The sequence below is a fragment of the Centroberyx affinis genome, unplaced genomic scaffold (assembly GCF_046629955.1).
Source record: "Centroberyx affinis isolate AG114_WGS23_722 - 3 ecotype Tasmania unplaced genomic scaffold, CSIRO-AGI_Caff_v1 ptg003015l_1, whole genome shotgun sequence".
NCBI lineage: Eukaryota > Metazoa > Chordata > Actinopteri > Beryciformes > Berycidae > Centroberyx > Centroberyx affinis.
In genome coordinates, this window is record NW_027281113.1 from 71192 (window position 1) to 95610 (window position 24419).

The following is a 24419-nucleotide window of genomic DNA, read 5'->3' on the forward strand; positions in this document are numbered from 1 at the left end:
CACATGATAGGCCAATATTTAAGATGTTTGGCCACCATGTATTTTAAAGGAGTACTTAATAGAGGAATTAAAGAAATTTTACTAATTTTTCTGGCAGTAGGGTGGCCAAGTGGTAAGCCCCATGTTGAAAATCATCCTGCCTGTTGAAGCGTCCTTGAGTAAGACACTGAATCGCTACCAGCTCCAAGGCTGTTGCTCTAAACTTGACCCTGTAGTCTGACATCCCTGTGGACGGGAGCAAATGAAAAGAGAATTTCCCGGTGGGGATCAATTCAGTATCACATTATTATTCATCAGGCAACAGGTGCTGAAAAAAAGGAAAAGGTTTAATATTTGTCTTTTAGCTCATTGAAACCAATTAGTTGCAATATCAAAGTGATAAAAGAAATCACATTAAAGGGCTATTTTACAGAGGTACATTAAAAGGATACGTTATTGTGAATTGTATTAAAAAAATGATTATTTCTACAGCCCTACAATGGAGCTGAAATTAGAGTTGTGCCAAGCAACTTTAGGTTAGTCTTACATTAAAAAGAAAAATGGGGGAAACCCCCACCACAGTAGTAGTTATTAGTGTGGAGGGCATTTCCAACGCACATTTATTTGATCAAGATCTTACAAAGGAAATGTCTGAGAAGGGAGAAGGAGGGGAGAAGGACAGACAGTGGGAAGAGGGAAGGGTGGCAAGGAAGGAGGGAGGGAAAAAGGGAATGAGGGAAGGATAGAGGAAGGAAGAAAGGGAGTGACGGAAAGACAGAAGAGAGGAAAGGCAAATAAGAGGAAGGGTGGGGGGAGGGAGAAAGGGAGGGAAAGAGGAAAAACTGTAACACACACAGATTTCAGCTTTAACGTCTATGTTTCAGAGCCTACATCAGCCACTGTCCAAAGAAACCAAAGTGTCACTTGAGAGCGACTCCAGAAAGATATCATCTGCATAGCAACAGCCATATTTCTATGGCTAATGTCAAAATATCATCTGTCTGACATTAGCCATATATCTGTGGCTAATGTCAAAATATCATCTGTCTGCCCTTAGAAAGTTCATGCACTTGCACAAGCCTTAGTTTATCCTACAAACCCTATTAAGGAAAAGAAAGCCCATTTCACTTGCGTTAGGAAAAGTGCTGCAAAAATACAGTTAATCTTATCATTTGGTGTAGGACAGTCCAGCATCACCACATCAAAAAAAGTTCCAACATTTTTACTTGTTGTGACAAGCACTAAAGCCAATAGTTCCACCACAAGAATGAACAAGAGGGAGACATTATATCAAGATGTGGAATTTTGGTACTCTAGAGGTGCTCAAGCCTGCTCAGAACAAAAAAAAATGTCTGTCATCAAAATAATCAAGTGGACGTTAACCTAATAAACGCCTCAGAGTTCGTACTTTGACCACTTCTGTTCTTGGAAACGGAGAGAAGAGGGAACAGGCTTTAAAGGAAAAATGTGGGCTATTACACATAAGTTGTGACCTCTGAAGCCTATGTGTGTGTGTGTGTGTATGTGTCTATATGCTTTGATTCAACTGTCAAAGTAAGGAGGCGACGCTATCAGACTTCAGTGGATCACAGATACTGAGAAAACTTGCGCACACACACACACACACACACACAAAGTATAGAATAGTTCAGAATTGTTCTAGGCTATGGTCCCAATCCCAACCTCAAGTCAACAAACACACATGGAACTAAGGAGGCAGAGCGAGGAGAAGCCAGTGGTTATTATGTTTGGGCCGAGGTTCTGTTCTGTCGTGTTCTGAAGTGTGGACTGGGCCTGGTTACAGACACCATGGACCGCAGCCCCGTCTCTCTAATTGGACAGAAGTGAAACAAAGTCCAGATGGCTTTTATAGACAAAACTCGCTTGAGGGACACATTCCTGTTTGCAAGTATTGCTCTCCGTCTCCGTCCCTCTTTCTCACACTCGCACACATTTTTCACCTCTCTCCTCCACTGTTACACATTCCTTGTCCCTCTTTTCACCCTCCCTTTCCTCTCCACGCACTTTACTTTCTCCACTTCTCTACTCAGACCCTGACTTCTTATTTAGCATCACCAGTCCTCATCTCATCCGTCTCTCTCCCCCGCCCCCATCTCACCCTCCTCACTTCCTCCGCCTTTCATACCTCTCTTCCATTCTCCTCTAGTACCTTCAACTTCACTATTGAATCTTTACAAATCTTGTGTGAAAATGTATTCGAAGATGGTCTTGAATATTTGAAACTCTTGAAATCTGCTTGGAATGAGCTTTTTAAATATTGGGAATGTATGGAAAGCAGTAGTGTATACTCCGGTAAGTACAGTAAGACATTATTTTATTTTTTTTAGATGCAAAGCACCTCATTGATCCAGAAAGTAACTCACTCACGTTTCATTTAGCCTATCTGCCCCTAGTGGCCTCGAAGGAATGGCAAAGTCTACATACAACATACTGAACCAGGAGAACTGTGTAGCGTGCTTCATCCTTCTAATGCATATAAAATGATATTAAGCCTAACTGACACGGACACATACACTGCATGCACAATTATTAGGCAAGTTGTATTCCTGAGGATTAATTTTATTTTTGAACAAATACAATGCTCTCAGTCAATCCAAAATGTTAATAAACCTTAACAAAGGAAAAGTGAGTTTTGGCTTTCTCAGGAGAATATCTATGTGTGCACAATTATTAAGCAACTATTAGTGTGCAGAATTATTATGCAACTAAATGAAAAACTAAAAATTTCCCATCTCACTTGTTTATTTTCATTTATTAGAGTAAGAATAACAAATAAACAACTTGAAATTTACAAATAAACACTTCTGACATTTCAACAAATACAAACATTTAAGAAGGGCCCACAAGTTCTCAATAGGGTTTAGGTCAGGTGAGAAAGGGGGCCATGCCTTGCCTAATAATTGTGCACGCAGTGTATGTGGATAGTCATAGAGGCACAATATACACCTCATTAATGACCATTAAGCCATGGATGGAACATATTAAACTATGAGGTGCTGGCATTAATGACCATTTCGCTGAAACAAATGGATACCACTTGCCAAAAGTTAATAAGCAAAGTCAAAAGCCTAAAGTACCAGTATGGAAAGTACCAGTCCACCACAGTGTGTCCAGAATTGTAAAAATTGTCTAAACTTTAAAATATCCAGGTGTCCCTATAAGATCGCATTAAAGGTATATATTATAAAGACATACGTTAAAAGCAAACGTTAAAACAGCAAATAACTCAGAGGGTCTTCTTAACTGTGATTATGGGTACGACAGTGATGCAAGAGGTCAATGTATAAAACAAGACCCTTATGGTATTATGGCTTTTGCACAACGGTTACCAACACGTGTGTACTGAATGAAATAAAACTGGGAGAAAACATGAAAGGTTGATAACAAGCTCCCTGGCTACCACAGGAGTTGATAAAACAACCCTTTGTATAATATGATTTGTATAAAGCTTAGATTATTTCCAATGATTTCTAATTGATGTGAGATTACTACCCACCACCTTTCAGCCAAGTTGAGACCATTGACAAGGAGGAGGAGAAGGATTTGAGGGCACAGGGTACACCTCATTAACTACCGTTACACCATGGATGGAATATATTTAACTATAAGTTTGTCCAGGAGTGGCCAATATGTGAGGAGTGTGCCACCTGTATATAAAAGTTATAAAATTCAGCTTTGCTCTCCCTCTCTGTGTCTTACCAGTAGGACACGTCCAGGGGGTGGAAGTGGCCCTTGGTGATGAGGTCAGCAAAGAAGGTCTCCGTCTCGCGGCACGCTGTCCCATTGCCAATGACAACCCTGTTACAGCTAGTATGGACAGAGAGGAAGAGGAAAAACAGGGCAAGGATGAGGAAGGAAACACCAATGATGGAAAGAGTAAGAAGTATTTCCCCTGGATGCTCGAGGGTGGAAGAGGGGGTGAATTTTGATTCTGTGACCGAAGTTCACTCTTAGTTCAAATCACAGTATTATTTCCAGTGCCTTAACAACGGTTCATTTTGGAATCTAACATTGTGGTGTATGTATAGTTATACTTGTTGATCTGGCTAGATAAAGTAAAACAGATGATTTTCTAGCACAAGGGTATTAATGCTGCTACATGAATGCAGGACAAACACCTAAAAAACATAAGTCCATGAAAAACTGTATCTTTCTGGATCATCATCATGCTTTTATGCTATATTTTTCTTAAATTGTATTTGACTTAGTCAATGAGAATACTGCATGTATTGTGTACACTTTACATATGAGCTGCAGTACCTGTATTTGATCATAAGGTGTCGTAGTTTTTGTGCTTCATTTAGCTGGCCTGCATTAAGCAGGTAGACCACATCAGTGTGGAGAATCTGACCTGAGAGACAGAGACAGACAGAGTGAGACAGAGAGAGACAGGGAGAGAGAGAGAGGGAGAGGCAGAGAGAGAGACAGAGAGACAGCAAGAGAGAGAGAGAGAGAGAGAGAGAAAGAGAGAGCGAAAGAGAGAGAGTGAGAGAGAGACTGAAATACAATGTTGCTGGTAAAGAATTACAATGAAAACAATGATATCATAACATGGGTTCAGCAGGCTATGAACTCGTGTCTCTCCATTGTACACCGTCTAATGAGGCAGCAATGCCTTAAATAAAATAAATCTAGAGCTGCAACGATTAATCGATTAGTTGTCAACTATTAAATTAATCTGCAACTATTTTGATAATCGATTAATCGGTTTGAGTAATTTTTTAAGAAAAATAAGTCTAAATTCTCTGATTCCAGCTTCTTAAATGTGAATATTTTCTGGTTTCTTTACTCCTCTATGACAGTAAACTGAATATCTTTGGGTTGTGGACAAAACAAGACATTTGAGGACGTCATCTTGGGCTTTGGGAAACACTGATCCACATTTTTCACCATTTTATAGACCAAACAACTAATCGATTAATCGAGAAAATAATCAACAGATTAATCGACAATGAAAATAATCATTAGTTGCAGCCCTAAATAAATCATATATAATCTTAAGAGAAGATCTGTACTGTCCAACCCTCCACAGGGAGTCCAGTTCGTGCCACTTCCTGTCACCCTCAGAAGAGAGCGTGGATCTGAATGGACAGCTCTGACAGGAAGTCATGTGACCTAGGCACAACCAGACCTGTGACCACCAAGCTGGGCTCGACGTGGTACATGTCCATGTCTGTCTGTCTGTTGTAAGTGTGTGTGTGTGTGTGAGTGTGTCAGCGTGAGTCGTGGCCAGACAATCAGTCACCCAGAGGGTGGGACCAACCCTTGCACAGTGTGAAGCCACACCCACTGAGAGACACGCTGAGAACATAGATACATAAAAACACACACACACCGTCAGCCCACCAGGGCCATGCCAACTGGCATCCTGTCTGTGGCATGTAAAACACGCGCACACACACACTCACACACACACAGCTTGATGGTAACAAGTCTGGTGGTGACTGGTCACATGATGTCCTCTCAGACAGAATCCCTGGCTTCATTACTACTTAATCAAATAATGTGTGTAACTCACTGCAGAGATGTCTGGCTTTGATGCTTGTTTATTTCTGTACAAGGTGGAAGTATAAGTATAAAGAAAGGGTTAAAAAGTTCAGTCACTGTTCAACTAATCATTAGAATGGGCAAGACGGGTGATTTAGCGACTATGTGACATGGCTGTTGCCAGACACGCTGGTTCCAGCATCTCAGAGACAGCCGTCCTCCTGGGATTTTTGTGCACTTGAGTCTTGAGTTTACAAAGAATGGTGCAATAAGCAAAAAACAAACCAGTCAGCAGCAGCAGGTTGATGAGAATGGTCAGAGGGGAATGGCAACACTCATTCAAGCCAACTGGCATGCCAAAGGTATGTATACAGTATAACTGCTCAGGTCAACAGTGATGTACAGAAGGACATCACTATTAAAGTGAATACTGAGTGTACTATACATATGTGAGTACATTACAGTATGCGTCCACTTACTAGTCGGGGAGAGGATGGCCAGCTTACAGCCGTGTCTGAAGCCTGGGTCCACCCCCATGATGACACAGCCTCTGACTGGACACACCAACAGGCGCTGGCGGAGGGACCGCACAAACATGGCTATTGACTCCTTTTCTGCTGCACTTGTCAGCTTAGTCCTACAGAGAGGGAAAGACAGAGAGATAGGGAGAGGATGGGAGAGAAAAACGGGTAGAGACAAAGACAGAGAGAGATACGAGAAGGGGGGTGAAGAGAGAGATGGATGTAGAAGGGGGTTGTATGGTGTGGGAAAGAAAAAAATAAAGAGAGAGAGAATGGAGAGAAAAGGAGAGCGGGTAAGACAGAGGTGAGAGACAGGGAAAGAAGTGGGAAAGGGATGACAGTAATGCTTAAACAATTAGTCAATTAATCAATTAGTCGATCGACAGAAAATTTAGCAATTATAATTTTGATAATCTATTAATCATTTTAGTAATTACTAAAGCAATTAGTAAATTTAGTGAAAATACCAAACATTTGCTGGCTACAGCTTCACAATTGCTAAGATTTGTTTGCTTTTCCATTTCATATCATTACAAAATTAATACTTTGGGGTTTTCTTGGCTGCTAATTTTATGAATCACTTTGGGCTCTGGTAACTTGTGATGGGAATTTGTCATTATTTTCTACATTTTACAGACTAAATGATTAATCAAAAAATTATACAACAGTTATTTCCAGTCGAGCAATTCGATTGGACAAGAGGCATTCCATGAGTGCTGATATACAGTATAACAGCACTGGGACGCTGTACTGTATGTATCACTCCGCTTCACAGGTGTTCTAATGTAACCTGATTAGGCTGTGTTGGTACTGTGTTGGATTCCACTTGGTAGTGGAATCCTGAGGGAACTGTTTTTGTTGGTGGAGACAAATAACAGACAAAAATCATCTGTTGTCTCAAATTACCATTACTTGATGAATAGCTTTGTTTATACAACTGTTGTATAAAAGCACTATCACACTCGAGGTCGTGCTGTTGTACTGTATATCAGCACGGCTGTGATTCGGTCGTAGGCACGAGGCCGCAGGTCAACAATATTGCTTAAGTAATGGGTAGATTAATCGATAATGAAAATAATCTTTAGTTGCACCCCTAGATTACAGAGTTACACGTGTACATTAAACTTAAATTGGAACGCTAAATCTGTGCTCACAGAGGACTACAAAGGCTGCGTTGTGCTCACAGAGGGTCCCAGAGTGGGTCTGTGAAAATTCTGCTCAGATCCTCAAAAATGTTACTGCACAGTAGGCATCAAATACAGCGTACATGAATAAGTGGTTGCCAGGGGAAAATAAGTTCCTGGTCCTGAAAACACTCACGCTCACACTCACACTCACACTCACACTCACACTCACACTCACACTCACACTCACACTCACACACTCAAATACCTGTAGCTCCTGGAGAGGAGAGGTAGAATGAGCCTTTTATAAGAATCCTCTACTGCATTCCTGACGATTTTAAGAAGCTCTTCTCTGGCAAAAGTCTTAGGCCTCCACCTGCAATAGAATAGAATGGAATAGAAAAGAAGTATATTTTTTTCCATGGACAATTTCAACTGACAAATGCATGCCTTGGTTTGACAGACACATAACCACAAACGCTGTTTCCCGTAGTTCATAACCTGACTCTCTTGTGTGAAACTAAATCACAAAAAGAAAAAAGTCATATAAAACACCACTGGCGAGCATATAATAGGTCCTAAATCAATTATGGTTATCATATTTTCATCCAACAGGAGCTGTTTGTTGCATGTGTTATTTTATGTTAACAAATGATTCCCTTCAAATAAATAAATAAGTCAGTCTTGATTGATTAAATATGATTTAAATATGAATATTAAAATATAAAGCGCATTTATTTTTATTTGTTTTACCTTTATTTATGCAGGGAAAGTGGACTGAGCACACATGCCATTTATAGCAATGCCCTGCTTCACATTCACATTCACATTCATTTCATTTAATAAAAGAGTCAGGCATATTTTTCAATTGAGTGACACTGTTTGAGCTTACATACATAGATATTGAACAAAATTTTCAGTCACATTGCATTAAACAGCATATTCATTTTTTGAAATATATAAATATTCTGCTTTGAAAATGCACAAGCTATCAATATTTTAATTGATTCATTTTTATATACATTTCAAAAGGATACTTAGGCGTGATAAAAGCATGAAGTGAAATTAGCCAGAGATTGTCTAAATGATATTCCTCCAAAAGAAAATTGCATGAGTTCAATAGCATCAAGATTTTTGAGGAATTGCAAATGACGGATTAAATCTAAATGATACAACAGTGCCAATTAATGTGATATTTCTATCCACAAAATCGTTCCTTTTTTTGAAGTGTCTTCAAATTGTAATGTGGAAAAATTCAAATCATTTGACTCCCTGCTTTATTTTTCACTAAACTCAATTATCTCTCAAGGTAAGGTCTTTTAGAGGATGTTCTATTCAAATAGAATGAACAAACCTTGACCAATGGATGAACTGCATAAAACTGAGAAGCCTTGTTGCATTGAATTTGCCTTGTTGAAAAGCAAGTCAACTGTCACTATTTCTGCAAAAATACTGGGTGCAAACTGTGAATCTTTAATAACATGAATCTATTCATTTGAATATATTCACCAAAGAATCTGCATCTATCTTGTCAAACTCTACATACTGTCAACCTCATCCACTTTGTCTCGCTAGCCAAGGACTAAACTCAATGACCATCGCGTGGATAATGTTTCAGTTCTCCCTCCGCTTTTCCACTTTAATAAATGAAATGAAATAGTTTGACGCTTAAGTTTACAAAATAATTTGATTTATTACACACCAATGACACATCTGAGTTTAAGTAGGGAAAAATGTAACACACACACACATACACACAGTCAGCAGTCCACCTTTGTGATTTTATATGAATCTGGATGCTGTCTCAATCTTTCATGCATTGGTTGATGGATGAAGATACGGATACTTTTTGTGTGCATGTGTGTGTGTGTGTGCGTGTGTGTGTGTGTGTGTGTGTGTGTGTGTGTGTGTGTCTACTTGTCAGTGTGTGTAAGGGTGTTTGTATGTTGGTGTGTGTCTGACCTGTTGTTGATGCACCACCTAGTGAAGTCACTCTTCACCCTGTCAGGAATGTTCACCTTCACTGTCAGAATCTTCAGACTCTCCCCTCGGTTAATAGCCAGGGTCTGTACACATACACACACACACATATTTCCCCTCGTTAATGAAATACAATGATAACCTGTATAGACAGCGCATACACACGTGAACACAGAGAAAAAAAAAACCCTGCCCTCCCACACACTCACAAGCCCTCCGTTAACACACATGTAGACTGCATACATGTTCTGAAAAGCACCTGAGATATGCAAAACTCCAGATTCATACAGTGGATTATTCTGTTGTTGTGACCACTAAATATTAATTACTCAGTGTCTGCTAAAGTTAACCCGTCTGTAATGTATTATTGGCTTTGGGAATGATACAAATTTGGGTTAACTTATCTTATTTCTGCAGTTTTACTCGCAGTCTGATTAGTTTGCGTCCACATTGTGAAAATTGTCACACAGTGAAACAGGAATGGATTTTATTTTTCTCAAAATCAAAATATGTATTTATATGCCAGACAAGCATAAAAATACATATTTTGATTTTGACATATATACACAGTGCAGAGATTGATATAGGTTTACGGCTTCGACATGTTATAATTTCTGAAACAAATGCAATCTTTCATGTTCAGCATGTTTTGTTGTTTCTAATTGACAGCAACTTATAACTGTAAAGAAAAGGGTGGCACATATGTATATCACTGATCAAATAAAAATCATTATTGGACACACGGACACAGGTGTAAGCTTGGGTTACACAAACTTACTGTGCACAATCTATTAAAACATCACACACACACACAGACACACAACCCCAAACCTCCACATACAACTACAAACACAAAATCTCAACTCTCCACACACACACGCATAAAGAAGTGACTAGCCTAGGACTATGTCCTGTGGCCAGGCCTGTTGTGATGTGTGCTGGTCCCCCCTCAGAGGAACTGTTACATGCTGTTAAGCAAACAGTAGTAAGTGTCTGACCTTTTCAGTGGGGAACCTTTAGCCCGCCACAGAACAGGGCCAAGAAACAAGACGTCAATCTGGAGCCCAAGCGGAAGAAGCAAGCTGACAAATGCCACCACTGCGCCACCATCACCACTGCTACCGCAAGGCCTACCCCCCCACCCCCACCCACACACGTCATGCCATAACCACTACCACTCAGCAGCACCCTCAGATGTGCTGCACGGCCCGCGTGCAACGCACACATACACACACACACTAAAAAAAAAACACATAAAACACAGCTAATGGCAGGGCAGGGGCAAGAATTAATGCAGCGAGCTTGCCTGAATTATGATGAAAATTAGATTTCTCTTCTTTTGGCATGTTTTTGCTCCAGGCTGCCGCATTGACTGCGATGAGATTTCTCATACGATCTTCATCAAAGCACTGAAGTTTAACATGCTGTCAGAGGACGAAGCAAATTTCCTCTTTCTGGCCTCTCTGAACATCTGGGAAAGCCCATGAGTGAAGTTAAAGAAATAAAGACAAAACAGCCTTGGTAAATCTGTGCTCTCAGGGGTCAAACCCCCACTGACAAAACAAAACAGTAACAAATCAATAACTACTAACTAAGTTATTTTTAAGTCACAGAGTGGCCCTACAACTAATTGGTTTTGTGCTGAATAAACATGAACACTGGTAAATGTTATTCCTTATTTCTTTCCATCATCATTTGTTTTCCAGAAAGAACCTAGTGAATATAACAGAATATAAGACAGGCTTTAACTAAAGCCCTAATATGGAAAAAGGATCCCTTGGAAAAAAATACATATCAATCTAAAATGATTATAAAAATATCAGGTTATTCTGAAATTAATAGCTGCTGGCAAAGGCGTTTGGCCTGACGGTGACTCCACTATGGAAACCTTGCAGCCTTACTTGGAAGTTGTCATTGAAAACCCACACAAGAGCTGCTTCATTTTTGTCTCCCTGATGAATGACTGAGGAATGTTTCTGCACTTTATCCAGCAAAATGTCCACGTTTGAATGTTGGGGTGAATTGTGTATTTCAAACCTCAATACAGGGGTTACCTACAAAAAAAAAAAAAGAAACGGTTGAGAAACCCACATTGAGCCTTTACAGAATGTCAAAGACAAGAGACACTTTAATTAAGAGTCTCACAGCAAGCGACAATCTACGGTTGGTCCGGTCTGATACCCAAAGTCACACAGAAAGACAATAGTGAAAGCTATAAAGAAAAAAAAATGTCTATGAACAAGGAGTCTCAAGGCCATGACACGGTGGGCAACATGTTCTAGCAGTTTTGCAAGTAATTATTCCAAACCATACTATTCCCGTAGTATTTTTAGTCCTTAAACACCATATTATACAGGTTATATGGGCAAGGTTTTTGACAATCCCAATCTCTCGTATCCATTTCTGTTGCCTTCATGATCCACAAACATTCTGAGGCAATGCAGATTCTTCTACAAAGATGCCAATCAACTATATGTTTTCACAAAACTTTTGCTTCTTAACCCCCCTGTAATTTAACCACAACCAAACCCTAACCAAATTTTCGTTCAACCATTTTTGCCTGGTCACTAAATCCAAACTGTGATGCAGGCAAACACGCCCAACCAAAATGCAAAACCGCCGGAAAAAACAGCCTGTGTATGGTGAAAAAGCCAGCTTATTGTGGCTCTAATCAACAGTCGTTCAGTCTGTGTCCCTTGCTCTGTTTTCCTCTGTGTCTGGCCACTGTCCTTACTGACAGTAAATAACCTAGAGTCTGTCTGTACGTCTCTCAGTTTCTGGCTGGGTTGGGTCAGTGGTGGGAGACAGAGGGTGATCTGAAAGGAAGGGAGATGTGAGACGGAGTGGGAGGTGTGTGTGTGTGTGTATGTGTGGGTTAGATGGGCCAGGAGTGACAGGTAGCCGAGTACTGGCCAAACCCTGACAAGACCAGACAGACTGTCTTTCCTCGATCCCTGCATCCCTCTACCAGCCCCCAAGGGAGGGCAGCCAGCCAGAGACCTTCCTCTCTCTATCTGTCTCTTTCTCTCTCTCGCCCTTTCTTTAGAGGAATACTGTCATCAACACATCTATCCACACAACGTATCAAGCATAAACACACAGACACAAAAGAGACACAAGCAAAGACACAGATTCATAGACACGTAGCAACACACACACACGCACACGCACGAAGACGCTTGCTATACTTTGTTTGACCTGGCCAACAGAAACGGGACATTTCAAGGAGCCGTAAATGTACTTGTGTAAAAGTCGTTGTAAAAGTAACTATGATTCATTTATCTACATTTCAGACCAACTGACTGGCTCAACAAACAAGCAATAACATACAGATGTGGAAAATATACCGTATTATTTGTGGATAATTGTTTGAATTTCCTCATAGACGTGTGCATTTAAAAACCTTTTCAACTGCAAAATTCAAGGGCATTTGATAATGTAATCTTTATGTATTCTTCACAACGCATCAACTTCACACATCCACTTTTCAGGAATTGATTAAAAATTTTCCATTGACAGACATATTATTTTTGACATTTTGAATTGTTTTCAACATTTTAAAATGCCTCCTCAGTGGTTTGGCTTGTTAGCAGGGTCATGAAACATTTTCTACAGGTAATGTCAGCTGTTAATTACAATTATAAATAAATAATAAATAAAGAAATAAACATACATATTTATAGTCTATGATACATACATACAAACAAATAAATAATTGGAGATGTAATGTTTTTGCAAGCCATTTCATTGTATTTTAATAATCCTAACTTTTCACTAGCTCAAAGACCCCAGATTTCTAAGTGATTTAAATTATCAATTTCAAATGTAGAGTTACAGTATTAAGTAGTGCCTGTGTAATATGTTTTTGTGAGTCATCAGAAAATGGGGACATATTATTCATAGACTTGTCTGTGGAAATGAGTGTTCGCAATAAAAATTAGACGAGACATATTAAGATGTAAGATATATTGTAAGATCTATTTTACTGGTGTTTATCAACCAAAAACTATCAGCTGCATGTCAGAAAATTCACTCTTGCCATATAGACTCATAAAATAGCATAGCTTAGCATTATTAGCTCAGGAACATGGAAAAAAAGCAATATCGAATTACATTCTTCATAAACAATGAAGTTATAATTGGAAAAACATGAGGAATGTAAGCTACATTTAGTGAATGTTATTCTTTAGACAGTATGATTCCAGGTCAATAGTGACTTTTTAAATATGAATGAGGTTCGGTCACCACAAGGGATCATGGTCCACGGCTGATCTTTACACAAACACACCGGCTGCTCACAGAGAACTTTCTATTGTTTCTCTCCCTTTCTCTCTCCAAAAACAAACACACGCGACATGGAGGCAGAGATACCACAACGACCGTTCTACAGGAACAATAAACTTGATAAAGAAGAAAGAAGAAAAGCATTTCAAATTGCAATAATTTTGTCATGGAAATAAAAAAAAAAGTAGTTTCAAATTTAACAAATACTTGAACAGATGAAAAAATTTTATTAGAATTTAACGTTAATGTAAGAATAGCTTTAATGTTATAAAAATGTTAAAATATTTTTTATATGGGCCCGAATTATTGAAAAAGAAAAGAGGTCATTGTTGATATGAAAAACATGGAAAGGGAGAATCCATCATTCTTTAAAAAAAATGTAAAAATGGATAAAAAGCTGTACCCATGTTACTGCAAAATGTTCAATGTAACTTACTGAATAATTGATTACTGATCAATGCATTATTCATTGCACCAGTGCACCACAATACGTAATATTGATTTGATCAAGTCCTTTGAAGACACAGACCGCTACTCCAGCAAAAACGCAAACACACACACACCACAGACTCTGAGTGTGTTTGTATGTGTAAGTGACAGCGCAAACACGCTTGTCTTTCCCCACCTGCCCATCAAAAGAAGTGTTTAATTGATGAAACAGTTCCATTTAGCCATGCTCCTCTCCAGGCTAGCCTCTGACTAGAGCGCTAAACTACCATTTGATCACGCAAATCACATTAAAAACAGCCCTCTGTACATTCAAACAAATCCACCGTGGCATACTCCAACAGCATACTGGGTCCTAATAGCTATGAGGTAAAAACGTTCCCTTGTATGAAGGCCTCAAATCAAATCTGACGGAATCAAATCAGAGCCTGGCACCTCAACTAGATATGTCAATCGGCTTATGCTTTGAGACATATTGAATGCCAAAGATTTATATACACGAAATTTACTTATAAAACAATACTATATACAATTAATAAAGCCAGCTGAAATCTCTATCTGAGGTAGCCTAGTAAACTGCAGCCAATATATGATTGTTTTATGAATAAAAGAATCTCAAGTTGCATAATTGTATAAAGGGTTATATTGGAGGAATTATCACATTCTGCAACTCAATAGAAAAGAAAAGAAATTGTTTTTAAATGATTAGCAACAAGTGCGACTGACCACTGAATGTGTATGTTATATCCAATTCTTGTCCCCCACCAAAGGTTCGTTTGTTTGTTCATTAGTTTGTTAGTTTGTTAGTCACACTGTAACGTTGACATTGTGCTGCTAGGGGGCGGCATTGACAATGAATGGGGACTCAGTGGTAAAGCAGGTCATACAGTTAAACTTATCATACAATGTGGGGGACAATGAATGGGGACTCAGTGGTAAAGCAATACAGTTAAAGTTATCACAGGTAACATAATAGTCTACACACGCTACACACATGGAGACATCAGACTGGGTTGATGTGTTGAAGTGAGAGTCAATGGAGCATTTTTTGGCAAACCTCTAACCACAAGACACTGTAGTTATTGTACAGTTGTTGGACTGTTGTACTGTTATTACACTCATCACTGTACTACCACTGTGCCGTCAGTGTTGACTACTTATATCATATTACCACTTACCTACTGTGCAATACCAGATATCACTTATCATTTAGCATTTATATTATTCATAACACTCACGCTCCTGGTGTTGTATGTTATATTGTATATTGTATTATAAATTGTATTGTAGTGTACATTGTGTAATGTACGGATTGTATTTATTGCTTATTGTAGTTCTTATATTTTGTACTGTATTGAGTAAAAACAGAACAATTACAGTTACTACATTTCAAGATATAACTTGTAAGCCTAATTCTGAGGAGAGTAGGCAACAGAAATATATGGTCAATCTGTCCTTTCATTGTCCCATATGAAAATGCTTATACAATTTCACTCATATTTCAAGTACACTCAGCAGTCACTGACTGACCCAAGGGTGGAACTACATCACTGGTGGGGGACAACATGTTTACTATTTTAGTCTATTGTTTCTTCACTTACTCTACTGTCACTTCACTTCTGGCTTCACATATTGCGTTTTTGTATTTCTTTCTCTAACTATTTTCTCTAGACTAATAATGCCTTAATTCATCAAGTTTGATCCCATAATTTCTAAAATTATGAAACTATTAACTATTCTAAAACTACCCAATTTTCTGAAAAATGTTGTTAACACTAGCACCACAGGATGCTGTTTTACATCTACAGGTGAACTTGGTTGTTCACTGACCCGACTCTAACACCCTTCCATCCTTTGCCTTTAACAAACCACCAGAGCTGGGGCTTACTAAAACGTGCTAAAGCAAACAGGCAAGTGTGTGCTCACACACATGCCTCCTGTCAAAACACATCTCCCACCTGCTCCCCCTTCCCGCCAACTTGACGGCTAGAAAAGGTTCATTTTAGCCGGAATCCGACAGCTAGCAGGGTCACAGCAGCCTCTGGATTAACGCTCCGTGACAAAGGCGAGTCATCGAATTAACGGCCTCGCATACGCAGGAGAGGAGAGGGGGGTAAGGGGGGGTAGAGAGGGTGGAAGAGGCGTATAGTGGATTGGAGGGCTGAGGTTTAGTGAGAGAGAGAGAGAGAGAGAGGGAGAGGGAGACAGAGAGAGGGAGGGGGAGATCAGCATGGAGGGATAGAGATAAGCGGCGAACGCACCTCCATGTCGCTCATCTTCCCTCACTGTTCATTCTCTCCCTCCCTCTCTCTCTCTCGCTCCCTCTTCCCAACCCTCCGTCCGTCTGTGGGCCCAGCAGCAGTAACTGTCAAGGCGGGAGAGCGCCTGTCAATCAAAGCTTCCTAATCCAATGGCATGTCAGCAGGGGACATGTCACATATGTTAAGAGGAGAGAATGAGGGGACTTGTGTTGTGTGTGTGCATATGCATGCATCTGTGTGTGTGTGTATGTGTGTATGACTGTAGGGCAGAGTGGCATGGTTGCCAGAGAGTGTGGGGTGGCAGAGACGCAGCCAGTGACAGAAGCTGTGGTGACACATGAGGCCCGGGACCAACTCTGAGTAACCCACCAGTCACTGGAGGGACAGAGGGGGAGCAGAGCAGGTCGAGCAGGAGAGAGGAGGGGTAAATAGGGGGGTACAGACAAGGCTAACCGCGACTGACATGGCTAGCATTCAGAAGTGGCACGCATGAAGCAGACAGAAATGACACAAACGCAAACAGATGGTGTGCACTTGTGTGTGTGTGTGTGTGTGTGTGTGTGTGTGTGTGTGTGTGTGTGTGTATGTTTGTGACAGAGAGAGAGAGTGGCTAGAGAATATTGAAAGAAATGTTAAGTTATTGCTTTTAGTTCTTACAACAAAGACTTGGATAGTGTGCAAGTATAGCAAACACTATGAAACACAGTCAAGAGACAGTTTTTGACCTGTAAAGCCTGTTCCACCAGTATGTGCTGGCTCATCTTTTTCAGTGTGAAGTGGGGTGGCTTGTGAGTACGCTTCAAGTGGTAAGATTCATCTGTCTGTGAATGGCAGGACTGTGGCTGTTCCAAATTATGACAAGAGTTGTATTGAATAATCTATTTGAACTCTACAGAACAATCTCAGGCCCGTTACAAAAGTAATTTCCAAGTGTAATTAGTGTTTTAAAATTTAATTTTCCAATGACTGTGTAGGCAGCAATAGCCAGAGGGTTTGTGACTGGGATATCACCGGTTCCAATCCCCTGGACCGGCTGGGGGAATTGAATAAGAAGTGCTCTTGACTGCTTCAGTAACAGTGTTTGAAGTGCCCTTTAGCAGGGCACTGAAACCCCAACTGCTCCAATACAGCTGCTCAGTCTGCCATTGTACTGGGAAACTCCCATGTTGTTGGTATGTTTAACAGCCCCCATCATCCTGCAACCTATCCTGCAGGCCATTGCTCGAAATATGTGAAGTACTTTAGTGCTCAAGTTTACTTGGCTGGTAAAAAAAAACAGTTAAGATAGATGGATGGATGGATGGAGGGACAAACCGATGAGTATATTAATAGATCTGGCATGCTACCTGATGGGGCTGGATACGCTGGATGTTGGTGGTGAAGTCAAAGTAGAGTTGGAACTTGCTGATGTCCTTGGTTTTGTTTTGTGGGCCCCCTGGTCTCCTGTGGCCCTGGTCCGGCTTCTCTTGCTCCTTTTCCTTCAGGGCCGCTTTGGACACAGAGGACTGGATAGTCACAATGCTGTTCTCACACCTGAGACAGAGAAAGAGAAAGACAGAAAAAAACAGAGACAAAAAGAGAGGGAGAGGGAAAAGACAGAGACACAGAGAGAGAGAGAGAGAGAGAGGGAGAGAGAGGGAGAGAGAGGGAGGGGGAGATCAGCGTGGAGGGATAGAGAGAAGACAGGGAGACAGGCAGGGAGAGGCAAGGAATATGTTATCAATGCATCAAGCAAGGCAGGTAAAGCACACTTCTGGTCTTATCTGCACTATATGTGAGGTTACATTTTGTCCTGCACCTAATGGGTCAGTCAATGTGCCACTGTTGTACTTGGCCAATTAAAGCTATTCTGATCCTGATACTAAAAAAACTGAGACCCCAATTACATCTGCCATCAAAATGTGTCTTTAGCGATAGGATAGCAATCTGATCTCACTTATACAATTGCCACCTCTGGAGGTGGTTTGAGAGTACTGTGGCCACAGTTTGGCCAAGTGTAGATGGAAATGTTTCTCCAAGCAACATACGTAATCTCTACAGTATACTCTTCCCAAAACATTACGCCCCATTTGAGTCAGCTAACAGACAGAAAGGATGGTTAAAAACTAGGCCTACATTCAGGAAGAAGAATTGGCATATTGCGAGGGAAAGCAAGGGGGCAAGCAGATTTCTATCCGGCTGCTGAACATGTAGCCTATCTTTGAGAGAAATGCCAGGTGTAAATGCAGATAGAGACGAAATGTATATACTATTCAGTTATGTAGATGACGTCCACTGTGCAAATGTCCAATAAAAGATAGCATTATAGGGAAAAAAAAGAATAAAAAAAGTTGCATGTGGATGTGTTCTTACAATGTTCTCACGTAGGTTAGGGTCTCAGGGTCTTTGGCTATCATATCAGCCAAGATATGCTCCACACCTGTAGCCAACTCCTCCACTGACGACAGACCTGACACACACACCGACACACAAACACACACACCCTTAAAAACAGTATTCTCATGGACCTTTACTGCCCTCTTATGGCCCTCAAAAACTGTAAGAGCAGATATAATTTTGAACATGTGGTTTAAAATTTGCAGTTTTAATGTATAATACAAGTGTGTGTCTGTACAACTAACGTCTTAAATTGTTCGTATTCTGCCTATGATAAACTGCTAATATAAGTATTTTTCCCAAATGTGATCAATTAGCCTAAGTAATAAATTCAGTCTGACACAAGAAAAGGTCAACAGGTCCAGGTGGGACCTTGTCAGGTCTAGGCATAAATATTTACCTTACAAATCATTGCCAGGATTGATACTAAATCCATAGATCTACTCTGTGTGTCTTACCCTCAGTACCAGGTTTAACCCATGCCCTTAAATCCAGGGTGTGTGGTGCATCCATCAGTGCTAAGGCAGCTCCCTCCAGGCCCAGCGCTTTGGCCCTGCGTGCCTTAGTCAGCTTACTGCCCTTCTTATAGGGAGAATACTACAGAGGGAGGGAGACAGAGGCACTGGGCTGAAACCTGTTGCAATTTTGGCCATTTCACTTTTTCACTGAAATGTATTGGCAACCTTGGTCATAATAATAACAATATAATGTATATATAACCCTTGAAACAATAATAATAAAATGTGTAAAATTATTTATTTATATATATATAAGCATGTATGTAGAAATTAATAGAAACGCTCCTCTGGCAGGACATCAAAGGTCCAGTCACTTGTGGACTAGTCTCAATGTCAGATTAGTCAGGGGGACTTGGCTGAGGATGTCAGGTATGTACAAGGGGTTAAAAAAATAATTTGAGCTGGTACAGGGAGCCAGACCCAGCAGAGCATTAAAAGTAATCAATAAAATCTTAATAAAACCAATGAATCCTTATATATCAAGTAGGTGAAATCCACTCAAATTCTGCTAGATAATTTCACAAATGGATTGTTATCAATCTGAAAATAAGGCCCCTAATTATTTGGTATGCCCTGGCTGTGGTATCAAGCATCTTTACTGTTTACATCCCTGTGTTTCAGTTACAGTTGTCGTTTCAAAGCGACTTTCATCATCCAATTACATAAGGGTGCATTAATTGACAGGTGTGGAAAATGAGATTTTGCTCAGATTGGATCTTAAACACCAGATACTATGGCGGTAAGGCTCAGATTGTAATTGGCAATGTAAGAAGATACAGTGGGAGAGCAGGAAAAAGGAAGGCATACACAGATGCATAACAGCTTATATCTCATATCTCATCTCATATATATCATAACAGCTACTTTCAGTGTGGATGCACAGCAATGCAATGTCATAAAATCCTTAGAATGAGATCACAAAAGATCACAATAAAATGACTAGTGTAACTGTAGCCTGAAAATGTGAATCTGACCAAATGATCCAGTTCATCAGCAGATTGGCAGCTCCTCAGGTTTTGCTCCAGTTCCTCTGTCAGAATCCCGTCTTTTTTCAAAGTCTGGATCACAGACTGTGTCTTCTTGGCCAGAGAGCTGCAAACATGCAAACACACACATACACACGCACAATAACCATTTACACATACACAAACAAAACGACAAATGGATTAGATACACAATTATAATACACACACACACACACACATAAATAACATGCAAATAAACTTACACACATAACATCTAAAACAAACACACATCATCAATACTGCTCCAAGATTCATAGACTGCTAGCACCATCTAGTGGCCAACCAGTAGACCTCACTGATGTGCTAGATGTGCCTCTGAGTATGTGGATGTAAGTGATGGTGTGGGTGTGAAAGTCATTTTAAAAGCTTGGATTAAGTTTATTTTTTTCTATTGTTTTAATGCAATATTTTCTTTAGCGAACATCAAAAGTAAAAGAGTCTCACAAACACACACACATACAGTCTGGCCTACCATATCTCCTCGTATACCAGCTGGACGTCTCGGACAGCATCGGCGTCCATGTGGTTGATCATCTCTTTGCGGTAGCGCACCATGAAAGGCACCGTGTTTTCCTCACGCAGCAGCTGGACGATGTTCACACACACCCATTGCTCCATGCATGTCAGGGTGGACAATAGCTGAGGGGAGAGACACACAAATGCGCAGACAGGTAAGTATGCAGTCAGACATCGCCATAATTATCACAATCAATTATTGACTGCTCAACGCACAAATAAACAGAGAAAAGTTATCACATATGAGTGAGAAAGTTATCACATATGAGTGAACAGGTTTACGTGGCATAGGTAACTTGCCACATACCCATACTCATACACGCCACTATACCTCTATCAGGTCCCAGTTCATGTTGAGTTCATTCCTCAGATCTTGTGCTTTTGACGGTGGTAATGCAGTTGGTTGTCCCTGGGGGGCTCCACTGGTCTTCTGTTTCTTAAGACATGGCTCGTCAAACGTGTAGTCCTCCTCCTCCGCTTCCTCTTTCTTCACTCCCAGCCCTGACGCAGACGACCCCTCATCCGCCCATCTGTCCTCTGACACGATAAATGACACCCTCTACAAGAGAAAAAGAGAAAGAGAGGAAGAGAAAACAAGAGAGAGAAGGAAAGAGGGATAAGTGATATTTGATGCCATTAATCTAACTAAATTATACAAAAAAAAACACTGATATGACAGTATAGACGATTGAGTTATTGCCAACTGTACCTCACCTCCTCTTCAGCATACCTGTGTTTGTGTGTGTGTGTGTGTGTGTGTATATAAATGTATGTAGACACATTGTTATTTAAAAAAGGCTATCAGTCTCACCTCAACCTTCATTCTGATACTCGGCTCACCATTTTCTGCCCTCTGTCCCTCCGGGCGGTCAGTCAGTCTTTCTCCTTCGCCTTCTCCTGCCTCGTCATCCTTTTTGCCCTCATCCATCTTTTTCCTCTTTGTTCCAGCCATCCTAGACGCTCCGGGATCCTTAGGAGCTTTAGGGGCACGAGGTTTCCGCTCTGCAGCAGGTTTTCGCGGTGCCCTAGGCTTAGGTTCTTTGGGCACTTTGGGAGCTTTAGGTTCTTTCGGCACTTTTGGAGCTTTAGGTTCTTTCGGAGCTTTTGGTTCCTTAGGTTTAGCAGGTCTCTTGGCAGCTGCTTTCTTCTCCCCAGCTGCAGCGGCTGTGCTGGTCTGGCTGGGGGCCTTGGACTTTTGGCCTGGCGGTCTCCATTCCTCACTATCCTCATCACTGCTCACAGTCTGGGAAAAGGACCTGATGGCAGAATAGAATAAAACAGAACTGAAATCAACATCAAACAATGTCAATGTGTTGTTATTAGATAGAATAGAATAGAATAGAATAGAATAGAACAGAGGTTGGCACGGTGGCATGGTTAGCACTGTCGCCTCACAGCAAGAAGGCATGCAAGTAAGGTGGACTGGACTCTAATTTCTGTCTCTATATCTGTGTTAGCCCTGTGATGTACTGTCGACCTGTTCAGGGTGTCCCCCCTAGTCCCTGTCTTTCACCCAATTTATGCTGGGGACAGGCTCCAACCAGGCCAGTGACCCTGAATAGGAATGCATAGTATTCCCATGATGTCACATGCATTTCCTACCAATATGGTGCCTTACAATATAGACAGTTCATTGGCTGTGGCTGTCATTTGATTATAATCACCTGTTAATTTATTACAATTACCTGTTATTTTCCTAGATGGCCGTGTGATGATGTAACATCATACTAGGAATAAGGAGGTAAAGACAATAAATGACTGAAGGAATGTATACATTACCAATAAATACTCACAGGTCTGTGTCCACATCTACATGTTCTACTTCCTTGCAGACATTTACTGCTCGGGGTCTTCGAATCATCTGTTAGAAAATGATACACCAGTAAATGCCAGAGCAGACCAGACCAATTATCCTTTGGCTAATCTGCGTTCAGTTCCATTGACTGATGGAAGCGTAACCATAGCTACCAAACGTTAGCCAGCAGATAACCGTTAAACAGAAAGCAAGCAGGGCATCTTGTCTGTGCTAACTTTAGCAGCAAGAGAGAATAAACTGAAGCAGAATATGCTGAACTGAACTTGTGAAAGTTTGCGTTATCGTTATTAACTTAGCTGTTATTTCAAATTTGGCGCTTCAAGTTAGCTAACTAGCTAGCGCTGTGACGTGGCACATTCATTTTGGGACACTTTTCCCAAATGGCAGCGAGAGGGGCGACCTTAGGAGTAGTTGTACCTTGTGTCGCGCTGAAAATCTTCAATTGGTTTATAGGTATGCCGTTGTGAATCGTAGTGAAGCAAGCTAGCGCCAGTATCATCACGAAACCTCATCTGACCGTGCTTCCTGCAACATTTTGGGTTCGACCAATCACAGCAGCCCAACAGTCTTAAAGGGCCAGAGCAAATGAAACACACACATACACACACACACACACACGTACACACGCACATATATACACACGCACGCACGCCAAACAGTTTTCCAAGGATGTAACTTAAATAGGTAAATAGCTAAACAGGCCCTCTCAGCAGCTGTTGTTTGAAGCTTGCCTCGTCTTATTTCCATTGCTACAACCTTATCCAAAATAGGTATTTTAATCTCTTTTGTACTGTACAATTTTTCTCTTGGGCTTCTCGCACTGCACACGTTCTTAGCCCTGGGATATCCTTAAAAATAGCATCTGTCACTAAGCCCAGACATTAGCTGCCATTATTTTCCCTCATACCCTTTTTATACCCAGGATTGTTCAACTTTTTCAGACCCGGAACCAAAGGTGAGATTTGGTCTTTTCCAGGAAACCATTCTCAACAAAATATAAAGTAACCTCTTTGGGGGGACCCACAAGAAGTGGACCTGGGACTCATTTTTGTTTCAGATAAATAATAATTCAAGAAACTTTACAAGTTATTGGACAGCATATCCTCTCCTACTGTATTTGCTTTCCTTGGTTATTATTACTAATGATACATTAGAAGTGGAGGGGCTACCACAAACTGTGTAGTCTGACCAACTCTGACCAATCTTATCCTCTCATGTGTCTGTCTTTTTCAGGGAAACATAGAGGGAGGAGTATGCTTGTGGCTCAAGGAGCTAAGATGCATACCATGTTGGACATTGTGGATCTAACTTTGGATGTAAATATGGCTTACAGATCTAAATGTACTCACGCCCCACTCCCCAGTCACTCCTCGTGTCACTATAGTGGTACGTGAACGGTGGAAAAAATGTGGAAATGAAGTCTAATTACAGTCCCGTAAGATCTTAAGCATTTTCATATTAAGGACCTTCAGTATCTAAGGGACATACAATATATTTGTTTGGAAACACTGTGTATGGTATTACCGGTGCAGGAAGTTAAAAAGGGGATGCATCCCCCATGTAGTATGAATTATTTAAGATATTTACTTGTTAATGATAGATTTTAGTGGATTTTAGTGAGGGAAACAATAGAAAGTGTGAGTGAAAATAATAATTGCCACCATGTGAAAAGTGAAAGTCAAAATCAATATCATGACCTCGATCACAGGCTACTAAGAGATGTGTATCCTTGTATGTTGGATACTAATGCTGGTCAAACCACAAGTCAAATGGCTAATAATCAGCTCCTAAAACTAGCCCTAATGATACCCCAGGTTGAACAAAGATTTCATCAATTCCCACATTCTCACCACATTCACCACATCAAGCCTAAATATGTAATACTAAATATGTAATATTTGGTGATTTCAACATCCATGTCTGCTGTCCATCTCAAGCATTTGCCACTGAATTTCTGCAGCCCCTTGAGTCCTTCAGCCTTGTTCAATCTGGAAATGCTCTTGCTTTGGCTTTTACTTATTATTGAGACTAAAGATATCTGACAACAAGGCGACTGGTTTTGAC

General features: G+C 40.6%; 1 protein-coding gene across 1 annotated transcript in view; it reads right to left on the reverse strand.

The window, feature by feature from the left end:
• The window catches only part of srbd1 (S1 RNA binding domain 1), a 66875-nt gene extending 44001 nt beyond the window's left edge, over positions 1 to 22874 (reverse strand). The window contains exons 1-14 of the mRNA XM_071537310.1: positions 22773 to 22874; positions 22333 to 22400; positions 21351 to 21795; positions 20871 to 21098; positions 20496 to 20662; positions 19973 to 20090; positions 18939 to 19077; positions 18457 to 18553; positions 17451 to 17637; positions 9095 to 9198; positions 7401 to 7508; positions 5967 to 6124; positions 4261 to 4351; positions 3700 to 3807 (exon numbers count right to left, since the gene is read on the reverse strand). Of these exons, the coding sequence (XP_071393411.1) occupies positions 3700 to 3807; positions 4261 to 4351; positions 5967 to 6124; positions 7401 to 7508; positions 9095 to 9198; positions 17451 to 17637; positions 18457 to 18553; positions 18939 to 19077; positions 19973 to 20090; positions 20496 to 20662; positions 20871 to 21098; positions 21351 to 21795; positions 22333 to 22400 (2018 nt within the window). The 5' untranslated portion in view covers positions 22773 to 22874. The remainder of the gene's footprint in view (positions 1 to 3699; positions 3808 to 4260; positions 4352 to 5966; positions 6125 to 7400; positions 7509 to 9094; positions 9199 to 17450; positions 17638 to 18456; positions 18554 to 18938; positions 19078 to 19972; positions 20091 to 20495; positions 20663 to 20870; positions 21099 to 21350; positions 21796 to 22332; positions 22401 to 22772) is intronic.
• Positions 22875 to 24419: the final 1545 nt, after the last annotated feature.